This window comes from Ictalurus furcatus, chromosome 17, assembly GCF_023375685.1.
Source record: "Ictalurus furcatus strain D&B chromosome 17, Billie_1.0, whole genome shotgun sequence".
NCBI classification, from domain to species: domain Eukaryota; kingdom Metazoa; phylum Chordata; class Actinopteri; order Siluriformes; family Ictaluridae; genus Ictalurus; species Ictalurus furcatus.
Window position 1 is genome coordinate 14,095,075 of NC_071271.1, and position 22,266 is coordinate 14,117,340.

General features: G+C 38.7%; 1 protein-coding gene across 4 annotated transcripts in view; it reads right to left on the reverse strand.

Annotated features, from left to right (window-relative positions):
• The window catches only part of si:ch211-137a8.2 (uncharacterized protein LOC777613 homolog), a 22,302-nt gene extending 1,023 nt beyond the window's left edge, over positions 1-21,279 (reverse strand). The window contains exons 1-15 of one of the 4 annotated variants that reach the window (XM_053647295.1): positions 19,539-21,279; positions 18,310-18,402; positions 17,351-17,452; positions 11,639-11,884; positions 11,303-11,453; positions 10,732-10,914; positions 10,217-10,354; positions 8,001-8,195; positions 6,608-6,833; positions 6,238-6,347; positions 4,121-4,172; positions 3,604-3,764; positions 1,545-1,730; positions 1,089-1,153; positions 1-242 (exon numbers count right to left, since the gene is read on the reverse strand). The exon at positions 1-242 is cut by the window's left edge and continues 1,023 nt beyond it. In XM_053647295.1, the coding sequence (XP_053503270.1) occupies positions 26-242; positions 1,089-1,153; positions 1,545-1,730; positions 3,604-3,764; positions 4,121-4,172; positions 6,238-6,347; positions 6,608-6,833; positions 8,001-8,195; positions 10,217-10,354; positions 10,732-10,914; positions 11,303-11,453; positions 11,639-11,871 (1,917 nt within the window). In that variant the 5' untranslated portion in view covers positions 11,872-11,884; positions 17,351-17,452; positions 18,310-18,402; positions 19,539-21,279 and the 3' untranslated portion in view covers positions 1-25. The remainder of the gene's footprint in view (positions 243-1,088; positions 1,154-1,544; positions 1,731-3,603; positions 3,765-4,120; positions 4,173-6,237; positions 6,348-6,607; positions 6,834-8,000; positions 8,196-10,216; positions 10,355-10,731; positions 10,915-11,302; positions 11,454-11,638; positions 11,885-17,350; positions 17,453-18,309; positions 18,403-19,538) is intronic. The other 3 variants (XM_053647298.1, XM_053647297.1, XM_053647296.1) reach the window with 3 other exon arrangements.
• Positions 21,280-22,266: the final 987 nt, after the last annotated feature.

Below are 22,266 nucleotides of genomic sequence, written 5' to 3' on the forward strand. Positions count from 1 at the left end.
GGTACCCCGCGTGTCTCTACGGTCCTCAGGTTGGAGGTGGTCCATTGACATAGCACAAGGCTAGGTGGAAGGAATGTGCCAGGGAGTTGGAGTGGTAGCAATGGTTGTCCTGGAGCACTGAGCGGGGCCAGAAAACCAGAACCACAAATAAAGCTAGCAGAATGCAGAGCAGAGCTAGGAACTTCAGGACCTCCAACAGCTTCAGGAGACTTGGTCTCCAGATGTGCTGTTCACTGTTGGCACTGCACAGAGAAAGAAGCAACATGAAAAAGCTGATGATTGTGTTTCACATTAAGGTGAGACCATTTTGAATATCCATATATTTATACACTACATCACAAAGCTTTGCACCTTTAGAAACAGTTTGGAGCACACATGAAATTTTAGCATTCAGTTTCTAGAAGGAATCTAAATAGTAAGGTCTGTTACTGATGTGTAGTAATTTGGTCACAAAAGGGCCTGAAGTCGGTCACAGAGGCAGCGGAAGTTGCTTCAAGATGGCTATAGATCAGGAGAGGAGAGCCGTGGGTGGGGTAGTGCTACCTGGACACAAGTCGGGGTTTGATCAACACCGGCTGGGTCGCCTGGGAAACACCCAATGACCCCAGGAAACATCACTGATGATGTGTCCAGGTGAATCACATGGTGATGCATGTTAGAAGCTAGAAGGAATCTAAATAGTCAGGTCTGTTACTGATGTGTAGTAATTTGGCCATGCCGAAACTAGTAAATGTTCTAACTTTAATATGAAATTAAATTGATTTATGGAGCAAAATGGATTCACTTCTAAAGAAATTCATGACTTCACGATCACATTATTCTCATAGCACTTACTCTGCTCAGCAACTGAAAAGTGTCTTTCTTTGATTTGTAGAGAAACGTCATATGAATCAGCTATGGACATAAAATCCTGAACAGGAATTTGTTGTTCAAGAACCAAAAGATGTACAGTACATGTGCACACTTCTCTACACAGCATAGACAGTACACTAGGCACATATATGCTTTATAAAAAAATAAATAAATAAAAAAACAAAGAGAGAAACACACACCTCAATTTGATAAGATTCGTCAGTTAAAATGCTCACCAACGTGTCTTAGTGCAGCTGCTGTCCTTCATTGAATCACTGGAGTTCAGTCTCTCCTTCATACACTAGTAGAAGTGAGAGACAAGATTGTAATGACAAGATGGCAAGTGGTGAAAATGAGAGACAAGATTGCAAAGTAACCCCACAGGGGTTCGGCTGTTTATGAGCAATTTGCAATCAGACAACACTATGAGCGCAATTATATACCGAGGGCTTAGAAGTGCAAAATACATAAAATCAACTGCCTCGACCGAAAGGAGTCAAATTTGCTACACTCTACAAATTCTATATTTAATTTCCAAGTGCAAAAAGGCATTAAGAAATTAGTGATGACCTACAGCAATATTGCACTCAGGAAGAATGATGTCACCAAGTTCAGTAAAAGAGGAGATAAACAACCTGTGTGAGGGGTGTGGTCTGAAGTGTGTGGGGGTGTGAGTTTGAGAGAGAATACACCTGTGGGTTTGGGTAATATTTGGCAGAGTGAGACTGAAGGTCACATGACTTGGAGGAACACATGTTATTAGTGTGGGGTGAACAGGAGTGACTCTTGTGAAGCACACTTTCTAGATAGTCAGCTTCCCTCACCACCTCCTCCTTGTGCTCCTGTGTGGATGGTGATGAATAAAAGCTTGAACACTGCTGTGAAGATGGACACAAAGAACAAAACTCTCAGTCATAGTGCTTCCAGAGATGGACAACAGAGAGCTCATTGCATGTGACAGCATCTCTTTGCACCAAAAAGTAACCAAAAACAAACAGAACCTTGCTCAATAAACTAATGAGGGCTTATCTCTTTTTCTCCTTGCTTCTCTCTCGCTCTCTCCTTACTAGTGTTTTGGCCCACTGCTGTGTGTTGTTTTATGTTTGTGCCCACAATTACAGCAGCCTTTAAAGAGCCAGTTACTGCCAAAGCTCCCTTTTCCAGCCATGTAAAGCTGCCAATTAACTGCCAGCACTGAGAAATTAGGAGAGCTGCTTTGAAATTGAATTAGCTTCTCACTTGCTGTGGTTCTTCCAAGGCTTCAGCAAGCAATCGGCCTTTGCATCAGCACAACAAATTCTCATTCCCAGGAATCCCCACCCCTTCTTCCAGAAAACCTAATAAAAATGTAGTTTCTTTCAGACTGCTTAATTAGGGGATTGAAAAACTACTCCAATCCCTCCTTAATTATTTTCATGGTGCCACTAAAACATGGCTTCCACCTCATATAAACCAATATAAATTAAGGTGTTTACAGGCAAACATGAGCGATGAGTCATACATAAAAACATGCATAGAAAAAAACAGGGCAGAAGAGACCCTAATAAAGCACAGGCTGAAGTATTGCGCAAATGATATGGCTGTATGCCTTACTATAATGTGATTTAAAGAGAAATCTCCATCTGCATCACAGACTGTATTACAGCTAGACTGCAGTCTCTGCAGCACTGCGAAATGAAGCACACCATTGACACTATCTGTGCAGACCAGTCTGAAGTGATAAAGCCTGTGGAGGGGCCATCGAAGGGGGAAATGCCAAGGGTGAAGTCATTTTGAACTCAAGTGCCCAGAAACAATTACTTCAAAGGGCCTTTTTAAACAGCTATTACTAATGGGACCAACTGAGACACTTCAGATTTTCGTCGTGTCGTTACTCTGGTGGTAGGGCAAGTTCAAGTATGAAGTATTAACTATACATTTAAAGAAATACTAAAATGCAACTTAATCAAATGAAACTGCCAAAGTAGTGCTGCTTTGGTATAGTGGTACAAGGTCCATTTTTCATTGCTACCTCAGGTAGCAACACATAACTTGTGCATTTATATTTGTTTACATTTGTAAATTAGCTTCCAAAATCAGGCTGTCAACTGTAACTGATAGCAGTGTGGGAAAGACATGACATGTTCCTGTTTAAACAATAAACATGCTCATGTTTAAATTAATTACCAATTTAATGAACTGCTTAAACTTTTATTAAGAAATTGCTGAGCAGCCTGGCTTACAGTTATATCACTGCAAGTGCTTATAATAAAGGATACAAATTCCTGATATTGCCAGCATAAACAAACATTCTTATTCTCCTACTTGACAGTTACAGTTTAAAATAACAACTAATCAGAGCATCAGGATAAATTAGACTATGTGGTTTGCATTGTTCTGTATATTTTTATGGTGTTGCACAGATTTTTGCTCACATTTTAAAAATGTACCCTATGCTCTAGTGATCTTTTGTATTCTGATGCATGTTGCATTCTGGCTCTACAGAGACATTTCTCATCCTCTGTATATGTGTATATGAATGGGATGACAGTAAAACCTACATCAAGGTAACAAGATCAGGTAATACATTATACAGAGTCTATAGGCTATGGGCTACTGGCTATGACTATTCCAGTATGACATGTAAAACATTTAATTGATAATCAAGCTTACTTTATAGAATAGTCTTAAATAAATAGTCTTTAAAAAAGTCTTAAATAATGGAAAAATAATCAGGCTGCTGAAGATTTCGGTTGAGTCTGTGGATGATACCTGTGGAGCATGCTCTGTCTGGACAGCTCTAGAGCACAGCCGGGGTGTCTGGACCAGCCAGGCACTGACACGGTCAGATTTAAAGTTGATGGGCTGAGAAGAGTGTGAGTCTGGGGTGGAAGTCTTCCACAATGAAGCATATAGTGGCCTATCAGTGTCTGCTAAGACAAACAAATGTGGATAAGGGTGTCTGCCAAAATGCTGTAAAAACATAATGGGGAAGATTTTGTATAGCCCGTCCTGGGATCTGTTTTGAAAATATGTAAGCGTGAGAGATGTATCCTGTTCATGATCCAAATCTGAAAATGTTATACTCTGCTATAAAATATGCAGGTTGAATGATTTGAATGTAATACAGAAGTCAGATGCAGCATGATCTTGGATGAGAACTATGATGAACCACTTTAGTTAGATTTTAGGGTTAAGGCCACAGTGAGAGCAGCATATAACAGATAGCTGATCATGTCTTAAGTTCTGATAGAGTACCAGTGAGACCAATCTGAGGGCATTGTCTTACCTGGCACAGGGGTCTGGGGTGGAGCCATACCATTTAAGCTACATTCAGTAACCTAAGGAAGAAAACACGTTGTGTTCAGTCTCATTTAAACTTTTCTGGCAAAAATATGCATTCACACCGCCTTTGTCAGGCAAATAACCATCTCTAAGGAAATTGCAGTATAAGAATATATATTTTAATTTTCTATGAAACCAAAGGGCTCTGGATGCAAATATTACAGTTAGTGAACACACGAAATGAGATTTGTAGATTTACAACCCCAATTCCGAAAAAGTTGGGACAGTATGGAAAATGCAAAAAAAAAACCCAAACAAACAAAAGGAGTGTAATTTGAAAAGTCAGTTCACCTTGTACTATATTGAAAACACATTAACACATTATCTGATGTTTTACTTTGTGAATTTATTTTATTTTTGAAAATATACACTCATTTCAAATCTGATGAATGCGACACACTCCAAAAAAGTTGGGACACTTGACTGTTTACCACTGTGTAGTATCACCTTTTCTTTTAATAACACTAATTAAGCATTTGGGAACTGAAGACACCAGTTGGGTAAGTTTAGCAAGCAGAATTTTCCACTCATTCATCCATTATGCACTTTTTCATCTGCTCAACTGTACAGGGCCTTCGTTGCCTTATTTTCCATTTCATAATGCGCCACACATTCTCAATCTGAGACAGGTCAGGACTGCAGGGAGGTCATGCTAGCACCCGGACTCTATGCTTACGCAACCATGTGCTTGTAATCCGAGCAGAATTTGGTTTGGTGTTGTCTTGCTCTGGCAGCATATGTTGTTCCAAAATGTGTACATATCTTTCTGCATTAATGGCACCCACACAGATGTGCAATTTACCCATGCCAAGAGCACGGACACACCCCCATACCATGACAGACGCTGGCTTTTGGACCAGACACTTAACAGCTTGGATGGTCCTTTTCCTCTTTGGCCCGGAGAACACTATGGCCGTTTTGTCCAAAAACTATTTGAAATGTTGACTCGTCAGACCATAAAACACGATTCCACTGTGCTACTGTCCATCTCAGAGGAGACCGAGCCCAGAGAAGTCGGACAGTCTGGACAGTGTTGATGTATGGCTTCTGCTTTGCACAGTAAAGCTGTAACTTGTGTCTATGGATGCAGTGGTGTTGACAGGCAAAGGTTTACCAAAGGATCCCTGAGCCGATTTCAGGATATCCATTACAGACTCATGACGGTTTCTAAGACAGTGATGTCTGAAGGATCAGAGATCATGCTCATTCAGAAGTGGTTTTCAGCCTTGCCCTTTACGCACCGAGATTTGACCGGATTCCTTGAATCTTTTGATTATATTGTGCACTGTAGAAAGTGAAATGCCCAAAATCCTACTGGTTTGTCTTTGGGGAATGTTGTTCTCAGAGTGTTGGATTATTCGCTGACGCATCAGTTGGCAGATTGGTGAGCTGCGACCCCTTGCTCTTCAAGGACTAGGCCTTTTTTGGAGACTCCTTATATACTATGATTAGACGATTGCCTCACATCACCTTCTTATGTCAACTTGTCACATCACTATTAGTCCTATATTGTCCCCATCCCAACTTTTTTGAAACATGTTGCATGCATAAATTTCAAATTAAACATTTACATTCAAAAACGATGCAGTTGATTAGGTAAAACATTAAATACCTTGTATATTTTTTTGACTTGTCTTTATACATTTAAAGTAAATTTACAAAATCACTTTGTTTTTATTAGCATTTTCCATACTGTCCCAACTTTTTCAGAATTGGGGTTGTAATTGATGCTTTAACGGTCATTGAATAAACAGTCAAACACCTCAAGGTCAAGAAATCATTCAAGATCACAAAATTTAAATGTTTGGTTCAACAACCTTCTGCTACACTCCATCAGATTAAATCACATGCAAATGACTGGAAATGTCACAGAAAACATGCAAGGGGAAGTTGTGGTCAGGAACATACCGTTTCATTCTGGCTGATCCTCACATACATTATGTCAGTATGCACATTACCATTAGATTATTTAATATTACTGACTAACTGTGTTTTGGCTGTACACAGTGCAAGTAAAAGCTGGTCATGTCAAACAGCAGTCACCAAGTACTGGAGGCTCACCGTCTGTTGTATAGATTTCGCAGTAGCAGCTGGACAAGACTCTGCAGATCTCAGGTAAGCTCTCCTCCTCCAAGGATAGTTGGTAAGGAGCTCCTCTGTGCTGTAAATCCCTAGGAACGAAAGATAATCTTTAATGTCCCTAATGCATCAACAAAAATATGCCTCTTGATTTATATAATTATAAACAATAAATCCTGTATGGGGATTATATTATGCAACAGGTCTACAAAACATGAATAGAAAGAGATTATTAAAGAGATTATGGTGCAACACAACAAAAAAATTAATAAATAAGACTGACAGAGCAATCTGAACTGTAATTTTAGTTCATGGTGTTTGCGTATTGTGTATTTTAAAGCCCAATATCCACCTGCACCAGCACTGAGGTAGGAAGAGTCTGTATCATCATCATGGGAAATGGAGCCTCCAATGTCTACTGAGGGGTCCCACTCCAGGACAAGCTGCTCTGGGAAAACCTGAGAGGGGTTACCCTGGACTGGTGGTGCAAGGCTGTGGTCTTGAACATTTGCCTCCTCCAGCAATGTCTCAGAGGGACACCCAGAATCTGGACACAGAACCCAGTCCTCCTCAAACACCTACAAAAGGAGAAACACCCACACTTCCTGTCTCAACAGCACTTCAATAAGCACTACATTCAAGAAAGACGGAAATTATTCCCTCTTCACTAACATGTATTACATGTACAATATACACATAATCCTCATTCACTTTTTGTTTTAGACCCCACCATCTTCCCACCAGCCCTCGTCCCTCTCTGTCTTCTAAGAAAAAGCAGAAGAATTCCAGCACTCGATTTTTTAATTATAGTAAAATTAAGGACTTCCCTTCTTTTAAGAAAATGTTACCATATTTAGCTCTTTTAGAACCACAGTTGAATGGATCTGACACATTACAAATTGTGAGAGAACACTGTGAGGGTGAATAATTTAACCTTACAAGACTGATTACTTAATTCAGAAGTGAAAACCCTTTCATCATACTGACAATGTTTTTTTTGTTTTTTTTTTTTTAATTTCCCAAAGTTACATTTTAAAATGAATAGGTTTCACTTTAGTATTCAAATAACCACCCACCCCAACAGTGCTCCAGAATTTAGTAGACAAAATTTCTCACGCAAAAGCTGGAAAACTGTCAGAAACACACACTGCCAATTCATTACTGGATGTCCGGTGTGTGACACCATAACCTTTACAGGCCTGCTGTAAAGTGAGCATCAGTGCAGTACATTTTTAGCACTATCTGCCTCAGCCTACAGAGACAATGGCCTACACAGAAAACTTATTCACATAGACAGTACATGCATTGTACAAGGCATGCTTGGCTACAAGGCAGCTATTTGAACTATTCAGGGGTACATTCATGACTTTTTACCCCAAGGGCATGTGACAGTATGAATCTATTATTATATAATTGTTGTGTATTACGTATTTGGAAAATTACAGGACAACTTGATAGAGCACAATTAGAAAATTGGAAACCTATTCAACCAAACATTCCCAGAAACCATACATTTTTTTATATCGTTAAATTATATATTAAAATAGAAACAATAAAATTAGTTGTAATATACAACATGGGGTAGCATAATATCTTTATACGATATAAAGTTTTCTTCTTCTTTACATCAAGTCCAACTGCTCAAGATACAAACCATCACCCAACATTTGAAATTTTTATTTGACCCTTAAGCCAGATAATTTGGTAAATGTGTGAACTTGTGACAGCAGTGTGGTAACGCTCACCAGTCTCATGCTAAGAAGGCGTGTGTGAAGACGACCTAGGCCCTGAAAGACACGAGCACAGTACAGGAGCAGCTCCTGTAGTTGGCTCTCGATGACCTGGGCATCAGCTGGCTCACTTCTCTGGATCAGCTCTTCCCCTTGCTGGAGCAGTGCATTTAGCCGACCTGCACTTTCAGCCACTGCCTCCTGGAAACCCTGATGAACAAACACAGGCATGCACATGAAATGTTCATACAGTCTTGTGAAGGTATCCAACACAATAGCCCTAATCCATCAAAGTTGAAATCAAAGGTCAAATCTGATCATAAAACAAACGTGCACAAATTCCTCTGCCAGTTTGCTTGTTCCTCAGTTTCATCTTTAGTGTAACTAAAATTAAACTCAAGTCTGTCTGGTGTGTGTAAATTTTAGCATAAAATTTTAACCTAAAAAATCTTTGTGTATTGTTAGATAAATAAGTAAAATTATATCAGCAGCATCAATATTTATAGCTAGTATGGTAATGGGCCTATAAGTAGCCTAATAATAAGAAAAACAGCAACATGAATAACCATGCACACATCATATTAAAATATAGGTAATTTACTTTAGTGTCAATATGTAACTTGTGAATTCTAATCAGAATGTTCAGACATAAATCTTATATCGTCCTTCAACTAAATCGCCAGTCGCTGTACTAAGTTGCCAGTAGGCAGTCCTACTACTAGTTGCCATAACATGGGTGGTGCAACTAGAATTCCACTTTTGACAACAAACCAGTTTTCTTGCTGGTAAAATGAAACATTCTGGAGGGAGAGCAACCATATAAAATTCATCTGTGTATATATGCATCATATCCTATGAGATGAAGGAGAAGCAGTGTGTGCTCTTTGCCATTATGGCAGTCTATCTGCGGCAAAAGCGCAAGGGCCAATTAGCTTAGCTTAGCTTATGGCCTTAGCGCGTTTAAACGAAAATAATAAAACCAATAATTAAGACCAAAAAATCCCGGTGTAGCTCCTATCTCAGTAAGTGAGCATCACCATCAGGGTGTAATTCTCTAGATGTTTGATGGTGACCGTGAGCCAGACCACAGCTCTTTGGCGGCGACCTCCATGTTTCCTGGTGCTGCTCATTCCCGTGCACCGAAGCAGCAACAATCCGGACACCTCACCCAAGATAGGAGCTACAATGGGATTTTGCTCGATTGCAACAAAAAGTGAGTGTTTCATTATTATTATTATTATTTTTTTGCTTTAAACCTGATAAGACCATAAAGCGAAGATAAGACAAGCTAAGCTAATTGGCTACTGCCGCAATGGCACTGCATCTGCTAGAGAGCATGGGTGGCTACGGATCACGTGCGCTCTGCTGTCTTCACTCCCATTGGTAGTTGCTGCACCAAGTCGCTCCAAATTTGCATAAAGTTACATTTTTGTCAACTTTGTCACATCGCAGGACATGCCCAGATCTAGTGGTCAATGATCGCTGTCGCTCAGATCACCGGAAGTCACCAGTGTCTCATTGAAAATGAACGGTCTCCGTACACTTTGTCGCTGCTAGCCGCTGTGTGTGTGCGAAAGAATGCACCTTAAGGCTGAAAGCCTTAGACACAGACAGACCGGCCCATCTGCCTTTTGCACAGTAGCATTTCTTATGTGAATTTCCTTTGAATTTGCGATATTTTCATGAATGCCAAATGTTTGTGTAAACGCTTGTACAAACAATTTATAAATAAACATTTGTATCCAGCTTGATAAATAGACCCATTGTATACATTATTACTAAGACAAAGGCTCACAAAAAAGTCAACCCTCTTGCACCAATCTTTTTTGATTTACTGATTACAATTTGTGCCATTTTTGATAATAAAAATAACATCTGCACATTCAGTATTTTCCATTTTCTCCTTGAAACTGTAGCTTGCTGAATGCTTTCCTTTTGTTGTTGATCACAATATGTGCATAAATTAGGTCATGCTTCATATAAATTAGATGTACATGATGGTAGAATGGGGTGTTACATGCATACTGAATGCAAATAAGAGACTCATGGATAAGAAGTTGCACCCACCCAGCTGAAGCTCATTCATAAATTGTGCTCAAATCACCACTCGTTTTGTTGTTTCATGAATCAGACATTGATTCGCTCAAACATCATCCAGTGCATGTAAATCTGTGCTTGTTTCTACTTAACTTTAGTAAATAGCTGCCATTTGGTGGAAAATTTACATGTACCTGAAGTTGTCGCATTTTGGCACAGATGTTCATTTCAGAAAAATGCTCCACCTCAGTCAGCTTCAGATCCATGTTAGCCAGCCAGATGGCCATTTCCTCTTGCTGCCTCTCAAAGTCCTCCCGCAGGACAACAAAATGCTATAGGAAACATGGGTACACAGCTGGTACTGCAGGACTATGACCATCCACATACCATTTTATTTAGTATAATCAATGTATTACACCTGAGGGAGAAAGGGTGCTGATCTTTACAGACATGTATGGATCTGATATGGTTAGACTCAGAATAGGCTAACAGCATTCAGAGGTGACTATGGTTAAAATGTTGAACAGAAATGGGCTGAAAAGGACAGGATTATTGGAAGGCTAATGAGATTTAAATGGGGTTAACATGTTTTTAAGTAGTGGATCTCATCATTCAGTCATACATATACATACACACACACACACACACACACTAATATATATATAAAATAACATCCATCTCTTAGCAGAGGTATTGGAGCCCCATGTACCTTCAACCGACGGCACACAGTGTCTAAAGTGATGCTGAGCTGGTCCCAACGCTGCCCGCACTCTTTGGTCATATCTTTTAGCCTGGTTTTCATAGAGCCCCTGAACAGCCCCAACAGGATGTGGCTTGTCTGGCTCAGGCTGTCACACTGGGCCAAGCGCAGCCTAGCCTCAGTGCGCAGACTCTGTGGACAGAATTACAGCAAGTTATGAATAAAAACACAATCTGAATGGAAAACCTAGCACCTGCACTTAAGGGTATTTCTGCATATGAAGCAGGTGGGTATGGGCATGATAAGTGTGCCATGATTACACTTTGGGATCATTTAGTTTTACTGCAACTGAGCCTAAATTTTTAGGCTCATAATATTAAGTAATGTTAGGATATCCACCTTCACTATAGTAATAAGTAATATATGCATGTGTTAGGATAACCACCTTCGCTTCAGTCCATGTCAAAATGTTTGCCAGGTTTCTGTCACCCAGAAAACCGACACTGATTTTTTAAAAATGTATGTCTGTGGTCAGGTTTCCACATGTAAAAATGTTGAAATAGCATGGTGGCCATTTCACCTCAAACTTCTGCAGTTCCTCTTTTGCTGTGGCGTATAGCACATGGCTGGAATTTGGGGACGCAGCTGATTTCTCTGCCAATCGCAACCAATCATCCAAACAAGAGTATTCTTTCATAAACTTGTGCCAGAGTATCCACCTCCTCTCCAATCTGTTGCACAGGTACATAGACCAATGAGACACAACCTACTAGATATAGACAGATGAATAATATACACAGACTGACAACTGCTTACTTTTCACCATATTTGAAGCAATGTACACACAGATCACATACTATACATGATCAGTGGTCAATGCATAGCATGCTTATTTCTCTAGACACAAGTTACTTACTGCACACAGCCTTCAAGGGAGAATGTGTCATCTTGGCGCAAGTCTGCTAGTGACAACCAGTTCTGTAGCTCGTCATGCTCTGGGTGGTCTTTCACCAAGTCAAATGCTTCAGTATACTGACCTAAAGCCTTTTGAGTACTCATGCTGCCAATGTGCTTGTGCTTCTCATTGTTCCCTTTATCAATTTCTGTGAGCAAAATCTGAGTGGCTTTGAGCACAGTTTTCATTGGCATCACCCAGAATCACCTGTTGGCATGAAAACAGCAGGATGTGAGATCAATAAGAGGAAACTCAGCACAATATACAAATTTCTGTGATGGGCTTGGAAATAATGAATGTGGTCTGCACTCCTTTCTTTTATCTGGGTCACTTGTAATAAAAAATATTTAAATAAATAAAAAGTAGTTAGAAGTAAGGAACATTTTAAGCACACACACACACACGATATGCAACCCCTTTAAATAAAGATGTCTTAATTGTCAAATGTTATCTACAAGTTCTCAATGACTTGCTCTTATCACTAAGGACGTTCATTTCAGCTCTCTTAATGTCTGTGTGCATTTCCACCATCAGATTCCATATTCATTAATTTTATCTTTAGTGTGTCTGTACAATCAAACTCTCTATGTGGTTAATTCTGCACTTGTTTCTATGCAAATTTGATGACTATAGAGCAATGTTCTCTGTGGGAATAAAGGCTTGGTTCTGTCCTTGCACAATTGGCCAACATCCACACATGTAGACAGAACAACAACAAAACAATGAAGCAAGCAAGTTTGGCTTTCCAGGTTGTCTTAAGGTCTGAGCTCCCTAGAAGAAATGGGAGCTACATTAAGACTCCTAAACCTAAACTAAAAAAAACCCTACTAAACTATTTTTAACTGTTGGATTTGGTTACCCAGGGGTCAAAGAGACTATTCTGGCCTAAAGGCATTATAAGGGAGCTGGGAGGAGATCTTTAAATCGAGATCTCCCGCACTTAAACCGTGGTGCTTTCACAGTATTGCTATGCTAAGTTATGCAAGGTTGAAAATCAATTTCTCATGTTAACTTTATCATAAAATGTTAGTTAAGAAGATATATTTAGTATTTAGCCCATTAGATAAAACTAGGACAACTAAGGCCAAATGTTAGGCCAGCAAGGGCTACTCTGCATTAAGGCCAAGTGCACTAATAACTTAATAACCTCGTCTTGCATAGGGGCTGAAGTTTATGGAACATTTTAAATCTCACTAATACACAGAATAAAATCAATCATGACCCTGGGAGTTGAAATGTTACTATCAAAGTCAATTATACTTTTTTTTTTTTTTAGTAAAACATACCATGTACACCCATATTACGTTTTAAGATAAATGGTTATATTGCAACAATACACAGTTGGCTACACATAAAAATATTCTTTAGCTCAAGCTGATTTGAATTTTTAACCTTCTACCTACAAAATCTTTGTATTAGCAGATAACAATTTAGTCTTTGCATGACTGACCATAATGCAAAAGCTCAGACACCCGAGATCGAAAAATGCTCCTGGACTTTGGGATATAATTTCAACCATCAATGCCCATAAATCAGCCTTATACCCATTACCCAAAAGAGTTACGAGGCTGCCACTTCAACCCTGGTAGGGGAAAGCATCAAATAGATTTTCTTCGCTTTCATAACTCCAAAATGTGCCAGACAGAGCAAGATGGGCCACACAGGGCCATGGCCTCTGTCAATCAAAAGTGCTGCACTCAAGTGTCTATGGCTGAAGTTGCAGCCTATTTTTCAGCACACAGGAGAGTTTAGAGTGTCTCAGACTGTGCACAAGGCTAATCCCCTCTCTCACTTGTACCCCAAGCAGGAATAATAGCACAGACTATGTCTGGGTTTATAAACAGACTTGTCCTCTATCATAACTTGGTCTCTCGAAGCCTTCAGCTTTTGTCAGTCAATAACATAAAGCCATCATTTATCTGTAATCTTGCTTTTCACCTCAGGTATACTCAGACTTCTGGCTCTGTTGAAATGACTAATTTCTCAGGGATTGAAAGTACAGCTATGCAGCACACATTCCACAGTAGAACCCATTAAGCCATTGGAGCGAGTCTTGAGGTGCTGGAGTTGAAAATTGAAGTCTGTGGTATCATTTTTTCACAACCTGTGAAGAGTCTTGGTCAAGCCCAAGAGAAAAATTGAGTGCTATCATGAACATTGTCCACATGTCACTCCTAAACTTACCAGCAGGTAAAAGACAGATGTTGAACTGCAGTAGTTTTACAACCACTGCTTTGTGGAACAGGGATGTGAACTCCCCTTACTAATGCCAAAAGCTATACATAATGACAACAGGAAGAGGCAAAAATCAGTCCTTCGTTCCTACGCCCATCTTGGGTTTCAATCCAGATTCTATTAACAGACACATAAGCTTCCCCCCTGGAAATGTGTGTATTGGTCTAATATGCAGGATAAAGGTGCTGCATGTTCTCATACATATATACATACACATATTATATATATAATATATAATTATATATAAATATATATATATAATTATATATATATATAATTTTATATATATATAATTTTATATATATATAATTTTATATATATATAATTTTATATATATATATATATATATATAATTATATATATATATATAATTATATATATATATATATAATTATATATATATATATATATATATATAATTATATATATATATATATATATAAAATTATATATATATATATAAAATTATATATATATATATATATAATATATATATATATATATATATAAAATTATATATATATATATATATAATATATATATATATATATATATATATATATATATATATATATATATATATATACATATATATACATATACATATACATACACACACACACACACACACACACACATACATACATACATACATACTACAAATCAGGTATGATCAGCAGAGCACACACTATGACACACCTATACCTCAGTCAACTCATTCAGTCACATGACGACTGGTTAAAACTTGTCTTTCCTGGAAAACCATCCTATACTTGCTTTGACAATTGGTCTCTTGGGCCAGACTAAATTTAGCTAACAATAAAAGACAAACATTATGGATACCTTATTTCTCATTTATACAATGTCCAGGAATTGGCTTTGCTTAGGCAAAGCAGGTGCATCTGAGTACTTTTCCATAACACAGCCTGCATTTGAATGAGCCCGAGATGAATAAACACACACATTGCTGAGGATCTAGCCTTGGACAAAAGGTGAGGCAGCGGTGACTCAACTCCGGTCTGCGAGACAAATAAAAACTAATGATGGGCTCAGTGCATCAATAAAGTCCAAATCACTCCATGACTCTAATTTTGGTTTTATGTTTGGCACCAAGCTAACTTTGCAGATGACTATTCACTGGTGCAGAAAACATACATACATATACACACACACTATACTATACTATACTATACTATACTATACTATACTATACTATACTATATTATATTATATTATATTATATATATACATATATATATATACATACACACACACACACACACACACACACACACACACACACACACAGTCAATGACAATCTCTAACAGGGAAAATCACTATTGCTTCTCAATGGCATATAAAAATGACCTAATTACTCTGACTTTGAAACAACCTCCTAACACATGAGCTTAATGTGACTGTTCAGAAGCGAAAGATAAAATACATTAGTCGCGGTTTTATATTTAGCAAGGAGCTTTTTAAAAAAAAAATAAAATAAAATTATAAAATAAAAAAGCAGCTAGTAAAAGCTTAGAGCAGACTACTAGAGCTGTTTAATTAATGCTAATGTTCATAATTCAGAGCCAATAACCACATCCTTAACTGCCTGACAAACCAAGAGAATCACAGCATCCAAGCCTTTGATATATGCTATGGTTTCTGTTTACATTTTATTGATCAGTTTGTGTATTAGAGCTATAAGCATTTTTACATTTAAGAATGCCAGACTGCCAGATAGTGAAGCACAGTTCATCACTCAGGAGAACACGTTCCCAGTTCTCCACTGACTGCAGTGGCAGAGTGCTTTACATCACCCCAGTTGGCTCACTACACTTGGTAATGTGCATAGTAAGCTTAGGTTTGTGTGCAGCTGGAAACCAATGGCCATGGAAACCCATTTCATGACGCTCCCAACAAACATTTCTTATGCTGATGTTGCCTTCAGAGGTAGTTTGGATCTCTTTAAAGTGTGATGCAACAGAGAATAGCAAGTTTACATAGACAACTGGTTCGTGGCTGAGCTGTTGTTGCTCCTAGATGCTTCCATTTCACAATAATAGCACTTACAGTTCACCAAGGCAGATCTAGCAGGGCTCCGAGTTACTGATCGGAAGGTCGGGGGTTCAAGCCCCAGAACTGCCAAGCTGCCACTGTTGGGCCCTTGAGCCCTTAACCCTCTCTGCTCCAGGGATGCCGTATCATGGCTGACCCTGCGCTCTGACCCCAGCTTCCTCACAGGCTGGGGTATGCGAAGAAAACAATTTCATGTTTCATGTTCCATGTAAACTTTGAAGAAGTATTTTAATGAAAGATGTATGTATATACACATTGTGAGGTCATCGTGTATCACACACTCCTGTCTATGCCACTAGAAAGAAGGGCAGAGGCAACTTAAAGGGGACCCATCTGCATTTCTGGGGACAAGTTCTGAGAGGTGGCAGAGTTGGGAGCTCATGGCGCGCTCTTCCTCCACATCAATCCACCTCCCTCCTTGCCCACACCTCTGTCCTCCCTTCCCATCCTCTCAGAGACTGCATTCATTGTCTCTTCACAGCCACAAGCCCAAATGGGGAACAAACAGGCCTTTCTCAGTGTCCGGACAGGGAGATGAGGTTGGTGCCAGGACACCTGATCTCCCCCTCCCCCCCGATTCCCATGGAGACCAAGCTATGCAGGAGAAGATACATTGGGGAGAGCAACAAGTAGAGCAAACTCATTTCAACTGCTCCTGCCTCAGGGGACCTACTTAAAATATATCATTGTCCCTTTACAGAAAATGTAGGTCCCACACTGTTAACACAGACCCTCTATACTCTCATCAGGTCTTATGCACAGCCCAAGTCTGAAGTATAGAATTTAATATCTACTTACAGTATTTATTATCTGCACAGTCTTAATACAATGCTTGGATTGTGTTGGAATTACTTGGTTACCTAATATGTGCAGCATTCGTAGAGATTAGCAATTAGATGAACACCGGAAGAAAAATCAGACATTCACCAACCTAGAATTTATACATTAACCGGACCTAAAACTGTCCAGCTAAACCTATAAATCCAGGTGTAATGAAGGGTTACAATGGCAAAAACATAGGTTTTATATTTCTTTATTCAATTCACAGACATTCACAAGCATTCCCTATTTGCACGAAACGTTGTGATGACGTAACGCCATGAGATTTACTGTATAGTCACAGATTCACACATACAGATTAAGTTTTAGCCTAGCTCTATGTAAAATCCAGTCACATGACTACCACCAGGTCATTTTCAAATTAATCAAATAAAAATATGGACTACAGAAGTGATAGATCTGGAAATCTTTTTCCCTTTTCTGTCATTTCACATGTGGAATGACTGGAGTTTTCATTTCTGCCTCTATTGACAACAGGTCATAGTAGGTGTAGAGCTGAGGGAGAATAACTGAGCACCATTCACCTGATGGCTAAGGATTCACTCAAGGACAGACAGCACGTTTCTCTGTGCAGAGTGTCTGTCTGTGACGTAGCACCGTCATACCCTGAAGCAAGGGCATTCTCTCTGGAGAGAGACAGAGAGAGAGAGAGAGAGAGAGAGAGAGAGAGAGAGAGAGAGAGAGAGAGAGAGAGAGGCATGCAGACAGTGAGAGAGAAAGGAGGCAGACAGACAGAGAGATGGGGAGAAACAGACAGACAGACAGAGACAGACAGAGTTAAAGGTTAAGAATGTGAGTGTGTGCATCAATCAATTTAGTTAAATAAAACTGATCTGCATTAATAACAGTCCTAAAATGCTCACATCACACTACCATTAAAGCCTGCAAGCAGAGCTGAATCAACCCACTATTCATCATTCAATCCTTACAAGGGAGGGGTGTGTGTGTGTGCGCGTAGCCACCATAGTGTTATGTTGGTGAAATCTGAGAGCAGATTTTCTTTTGCCCTGGAGGCCTGGGAGTTTCATACAGCAAGCCTGAAACTGACCAATAATCACAATGAAGTGGGTGCTCATTAGGGCTCTATTGGATGTCAATAGAACCAAAGAGCATGAACATGGAACTGAGAGGCCAATTAATTCTGGTATAGGACAACATTCATGAAGAGAGGTGGAGGAGGGGTTTCTCTGAAACACAAGGGCAGTCTATGGAATCCTGGGTTAAATGCAAAATAGTTTACTGCTGAATTCTATTATTCATATGTTCATTTTTACCATCTTTTCATATTTTATACAACAACTCCATGTTTAGTACAAACACTCAAGCTAAAGGTGCCCATTAGACAAGCTTTACTTACCAAGGCCTAATAAGCACTCTAATTCCTTCACTATATTTAAATTAGAAGCATGAACTGAAGCAATTGTAAATATTTAATCAAACCAATTATAGAAGTGGAAATTGGATGGAATAGACCTTGACATACCACTGCTTCCTAGAGACTGGTTGAAACACATTTGATGGATTTAGGCAAAAGCAGGTAAATGGCTCCATCCTCTTGAGTCTGCATGAGCTTAAACTATAGAGAGCACAAAAACTGAACTTTCAGATGGCAAGAGTATTCAACCTTTAAACTGAAAGGGTGGTTTAAAAGCAAATTGAAAATGAAAGGATTGACAGTCTGTGGCCTGTCGTTCTGACCATCAGCCAAGCACATCTGCATAATTTTAGAGCATTCTGTTCAAAACGATCTTACAAACTGTCCACACTATATGTTCCATAAAGCCAGCTCAGTTTGGTATCGACCACTCTTACTACTCTCTTAAATGCTGATAAGACAGATCAGTGCAGGAAGCCTTTTTAGGGTGACGAAGACAGTAAAATTGGTAAAATTGTATGCATATGACAGTGCAATGGATTTCTGCTGTGTCTTTGCTTCAAGACTGCTTAGGGAGATAAAATATATGCTCTATACTGAAAAGCATCAAAGCCCCAAATATTGCAAAGAGTCATTTCAATGAGCTTGAACTGTTGAACAAAGCACAAACAAAAAGTGTCAAAGGTTAAGTGTCATGCCTGAAACCGTGAAAAGAAAAGCCTGAATACTGAATAAGAGTACGTGCAGTTAATGACATTTAATGTAATGCAATTTAATAACATTTTTAAGAGGATTTTTGATTTATTAATAGGTGATAGTTCAAAAGATATACATAGAAACGTCAGTAAAGTCCGATAATGATGGAATACAGTGCATGGCCCTTCATTGAACACACAAAAGGGGTTTGAGAGTCACATTTCACAGGCTAAAAAAACTCAATAGGCTAACAGACACCCAGGAGGCAACTAACAGGATGTGCTTTACATACACCAAGGATGTCATACCTACAGCCCCAGGCAATCTGTTATTTGTACACATACAGCCTTAAACAACTAAGAACCGATAAAATGCAAGAGCTGCTCGAACAACAATCAATTATTTAAGGTCTGAGAATATATCACAGGCTATAAACGCCATGTCAAATGAAGGCTTATGAATGTAGAACAAAAACCGCGTTTCAAATATTTTGGGACAATAGAGAATGTTCGTGTTGTCTCTACATATTTTAGTGAACTCTTTAGTAAATCTTAACATGGAACTAACATGTCTGCTCCATATTCTAAACATTTCCGATCTTAAAGCTAAGAATAATAGTCGGGAGTAAACACTGTACTTACTTGTAGATGCTCCCGACTTCCTGCAGAAGCTATTTAATTTCCGTACGACTTGATAACGAACATAAATTCTATCCTCAAAGCTAAATTAGATGTTACAGCTCTTAGTCTTCTTAGACTCGGACAAGACAACGTATATAAACGCGCAACTTTAATTAAACCGGAACTCTCAAACCACACCTTATAAGCACAGGTAAGGAAGCAAACTCACTGGAGTTACAGGTAAGTCGAAATATCACCTGACACAGGTACTCTGAAACCACGCCCCCCAGATCACATGATTCGCTTTTTAGCTCACAGTGATTTATTTATTTATTTTTGCTCATGTTATTTGTTTCCCGGTGCATTTACTTATGTAAATATTAAATTTGCCCACTGACCCTGCTGTTTTATTGGGCTAAATTAAAAAAAAAAAAAAAACGTGTCGTAGCTATGAAGCTATGATTTTAACTATGATTCTATAAAATATTTATGTAATTATATGACTGAAAAATAATAGGCTAGTAATAGTAGTCTACTATTCTAATAATAAGTTTAATTCTGTAGGCCTAATTCAATAATGCTGCACATCATCATTTCTCTACATTTCTCTTCTTTAAATATTTTGTTATTCATTGGTTAGGCTTGATCAGTGACCTTTCATCTACTGCTAGAATCTAAAATTAGTGACACAGTGCCTATTTGCACACAGATTTATTTATGTCATATAAGGAGTGCAATGTGAATTTCAAATGTGAGCAAATTCAAATGAACCAGTTACATAAGAGCAGAATTCCAAGGAAATTCCAGTGAATCATGGAATAACTTCTCTGTGTTACAACCTGACATTTGAAAATATAGATATAAAGAATAAAAACATATTTACAGATTATCTGGTGGCACTAGGAAGGATAAGTGTTTGTGGAAAAATATAGCGAATATGCTCGCTGTGCTCTTTTTCTTCTTTAATGTTAATCACCTAAGAACTGTGTGTGTTTGGCACGTTTTTTTCTGGAGAGCTGTATAACTGTATATTAATAGCCAACCCCCCCCCCCCCAGAAGCTTTGTTTTGCTGATTAGAGAGGAACAAAGGAGAAACCCTCAGGGCCATGGTCTATACTGTGACAAGCACTGCCCCAAGCATGGCAAGACAGAGTGACACCATTTAGCTCCTTTGATCACAATTGAAGAGGAGAGTGGGCCAATACACCAGCGTCTCCGAGATCTGCCAAACAACCTTCACTCATGCACCACTCACACATAGCCTCTATTAATCTTCCTCCTTACCCAGCTAGTAAGGAAAGAAAGTGGTAGCTCTCACACATTCCCTGCATCTGGAAGGTTCCTTCTGTGATAATTCACTGCACCCATCTGAAAGGATTACTCACTCTGCTCATTATGAACAAAACACACTGTAATTATGCAATGGACTGAATTTATTTGCTGTACCCCCACTTTAATTAGGCAAGACAAGCTCCTAAAAATGGCACATCCAGAAAAACAATAGCACATGTGTCCAATGAAGTGTAAAGGTCAGGAGGTCACAGGCTTCATTACAGAATGGAGTCAAAGGTGAAGTTTACCTATACTGTCTCAATGTCATACATAAAAATGAATGGTGTGGTTACATCACTGATCAAACACTATAGTAATGATATGTAAATGTTTAAAGCAATCACACCCACATTGGATGCCTCCTGGACCTAAATACATTACCATGTGAGTACTACCCCGGCAAAAATTATGGAATCATCACACTTAGAGGATGTTCACCTAGCTTTTTTACTTCGTGGCAAATAAACAAATCATAGATATGACCCAAAACATTTTTTGTTTAATAGCTGAACATTCTGGCTACATAAAACATACCTCAAACAAATTGAATGACATTATTTTAATTAATGGTGTATTTTTTTCCAAATCAAGTAGAGAAGAATAAATTATGGAATCACTCAATGTTGAGAAAAAATATGGAATCACCTTGTATTTTGCATTTCTAAAACAAATAGCAGCACAAACCAAAAAATGCAAATTAGTCTGCAGTTAAAAGAGAGTCCTTTCAGACCTTTACAAGCTGTTGGACCTGTGTAATTGAAAGTAAACATGGCCCCAACAAGAGAGTTTTCAGTTGAAACAATGGAAAGGATTATAAAACTCCTTCAAGAAGGAAATCTGATACAGAGTGTGGCAAAAGATGTTGGTTGTTCCCAGTCATCTGTGCCTAAATTTTGGTGCAAGCATAAAGAAACTAGGAAAGTTATAAAAGGAAAAGAATCAAATTGCTCCACTTGTTTATGTTATGGGGTTACATGTCAGGAAAGGACCAGGGGAGATGGCAATCATTACCTCAACAGTCAATGCACAGGTGTATACGGAAATTTTGGACACTTTTCTCATTCCATTGATAGAAAATAGATTTTGGTGATGATGAAGTAATTTTTCAGGATGATAATGCATTTTGTCACAGAGCAAAGAGTGTTAAAGCTTTTCTTCAGGAAAGGCATATCAACTCAATGACATGGCCAGCAAAAAGTCTGGATCTCAATCTTATTAAATATTTATGGTAGAAAAAAATTGGTCTATGAAAAGGCTCCATCCTGCAAAGCTGATTTGTCAACCAGGAAAGTTGCTACCAGCTTGATGGAGAATATTGTTTTTCATTAGTGAAGCCCATGCCTTAGAAAAAAAAAAAAAAAAAAAAAAGGCAGAGGAGGAGCAACAAAGTACTAATTGTGATTTGTTTTGATGATG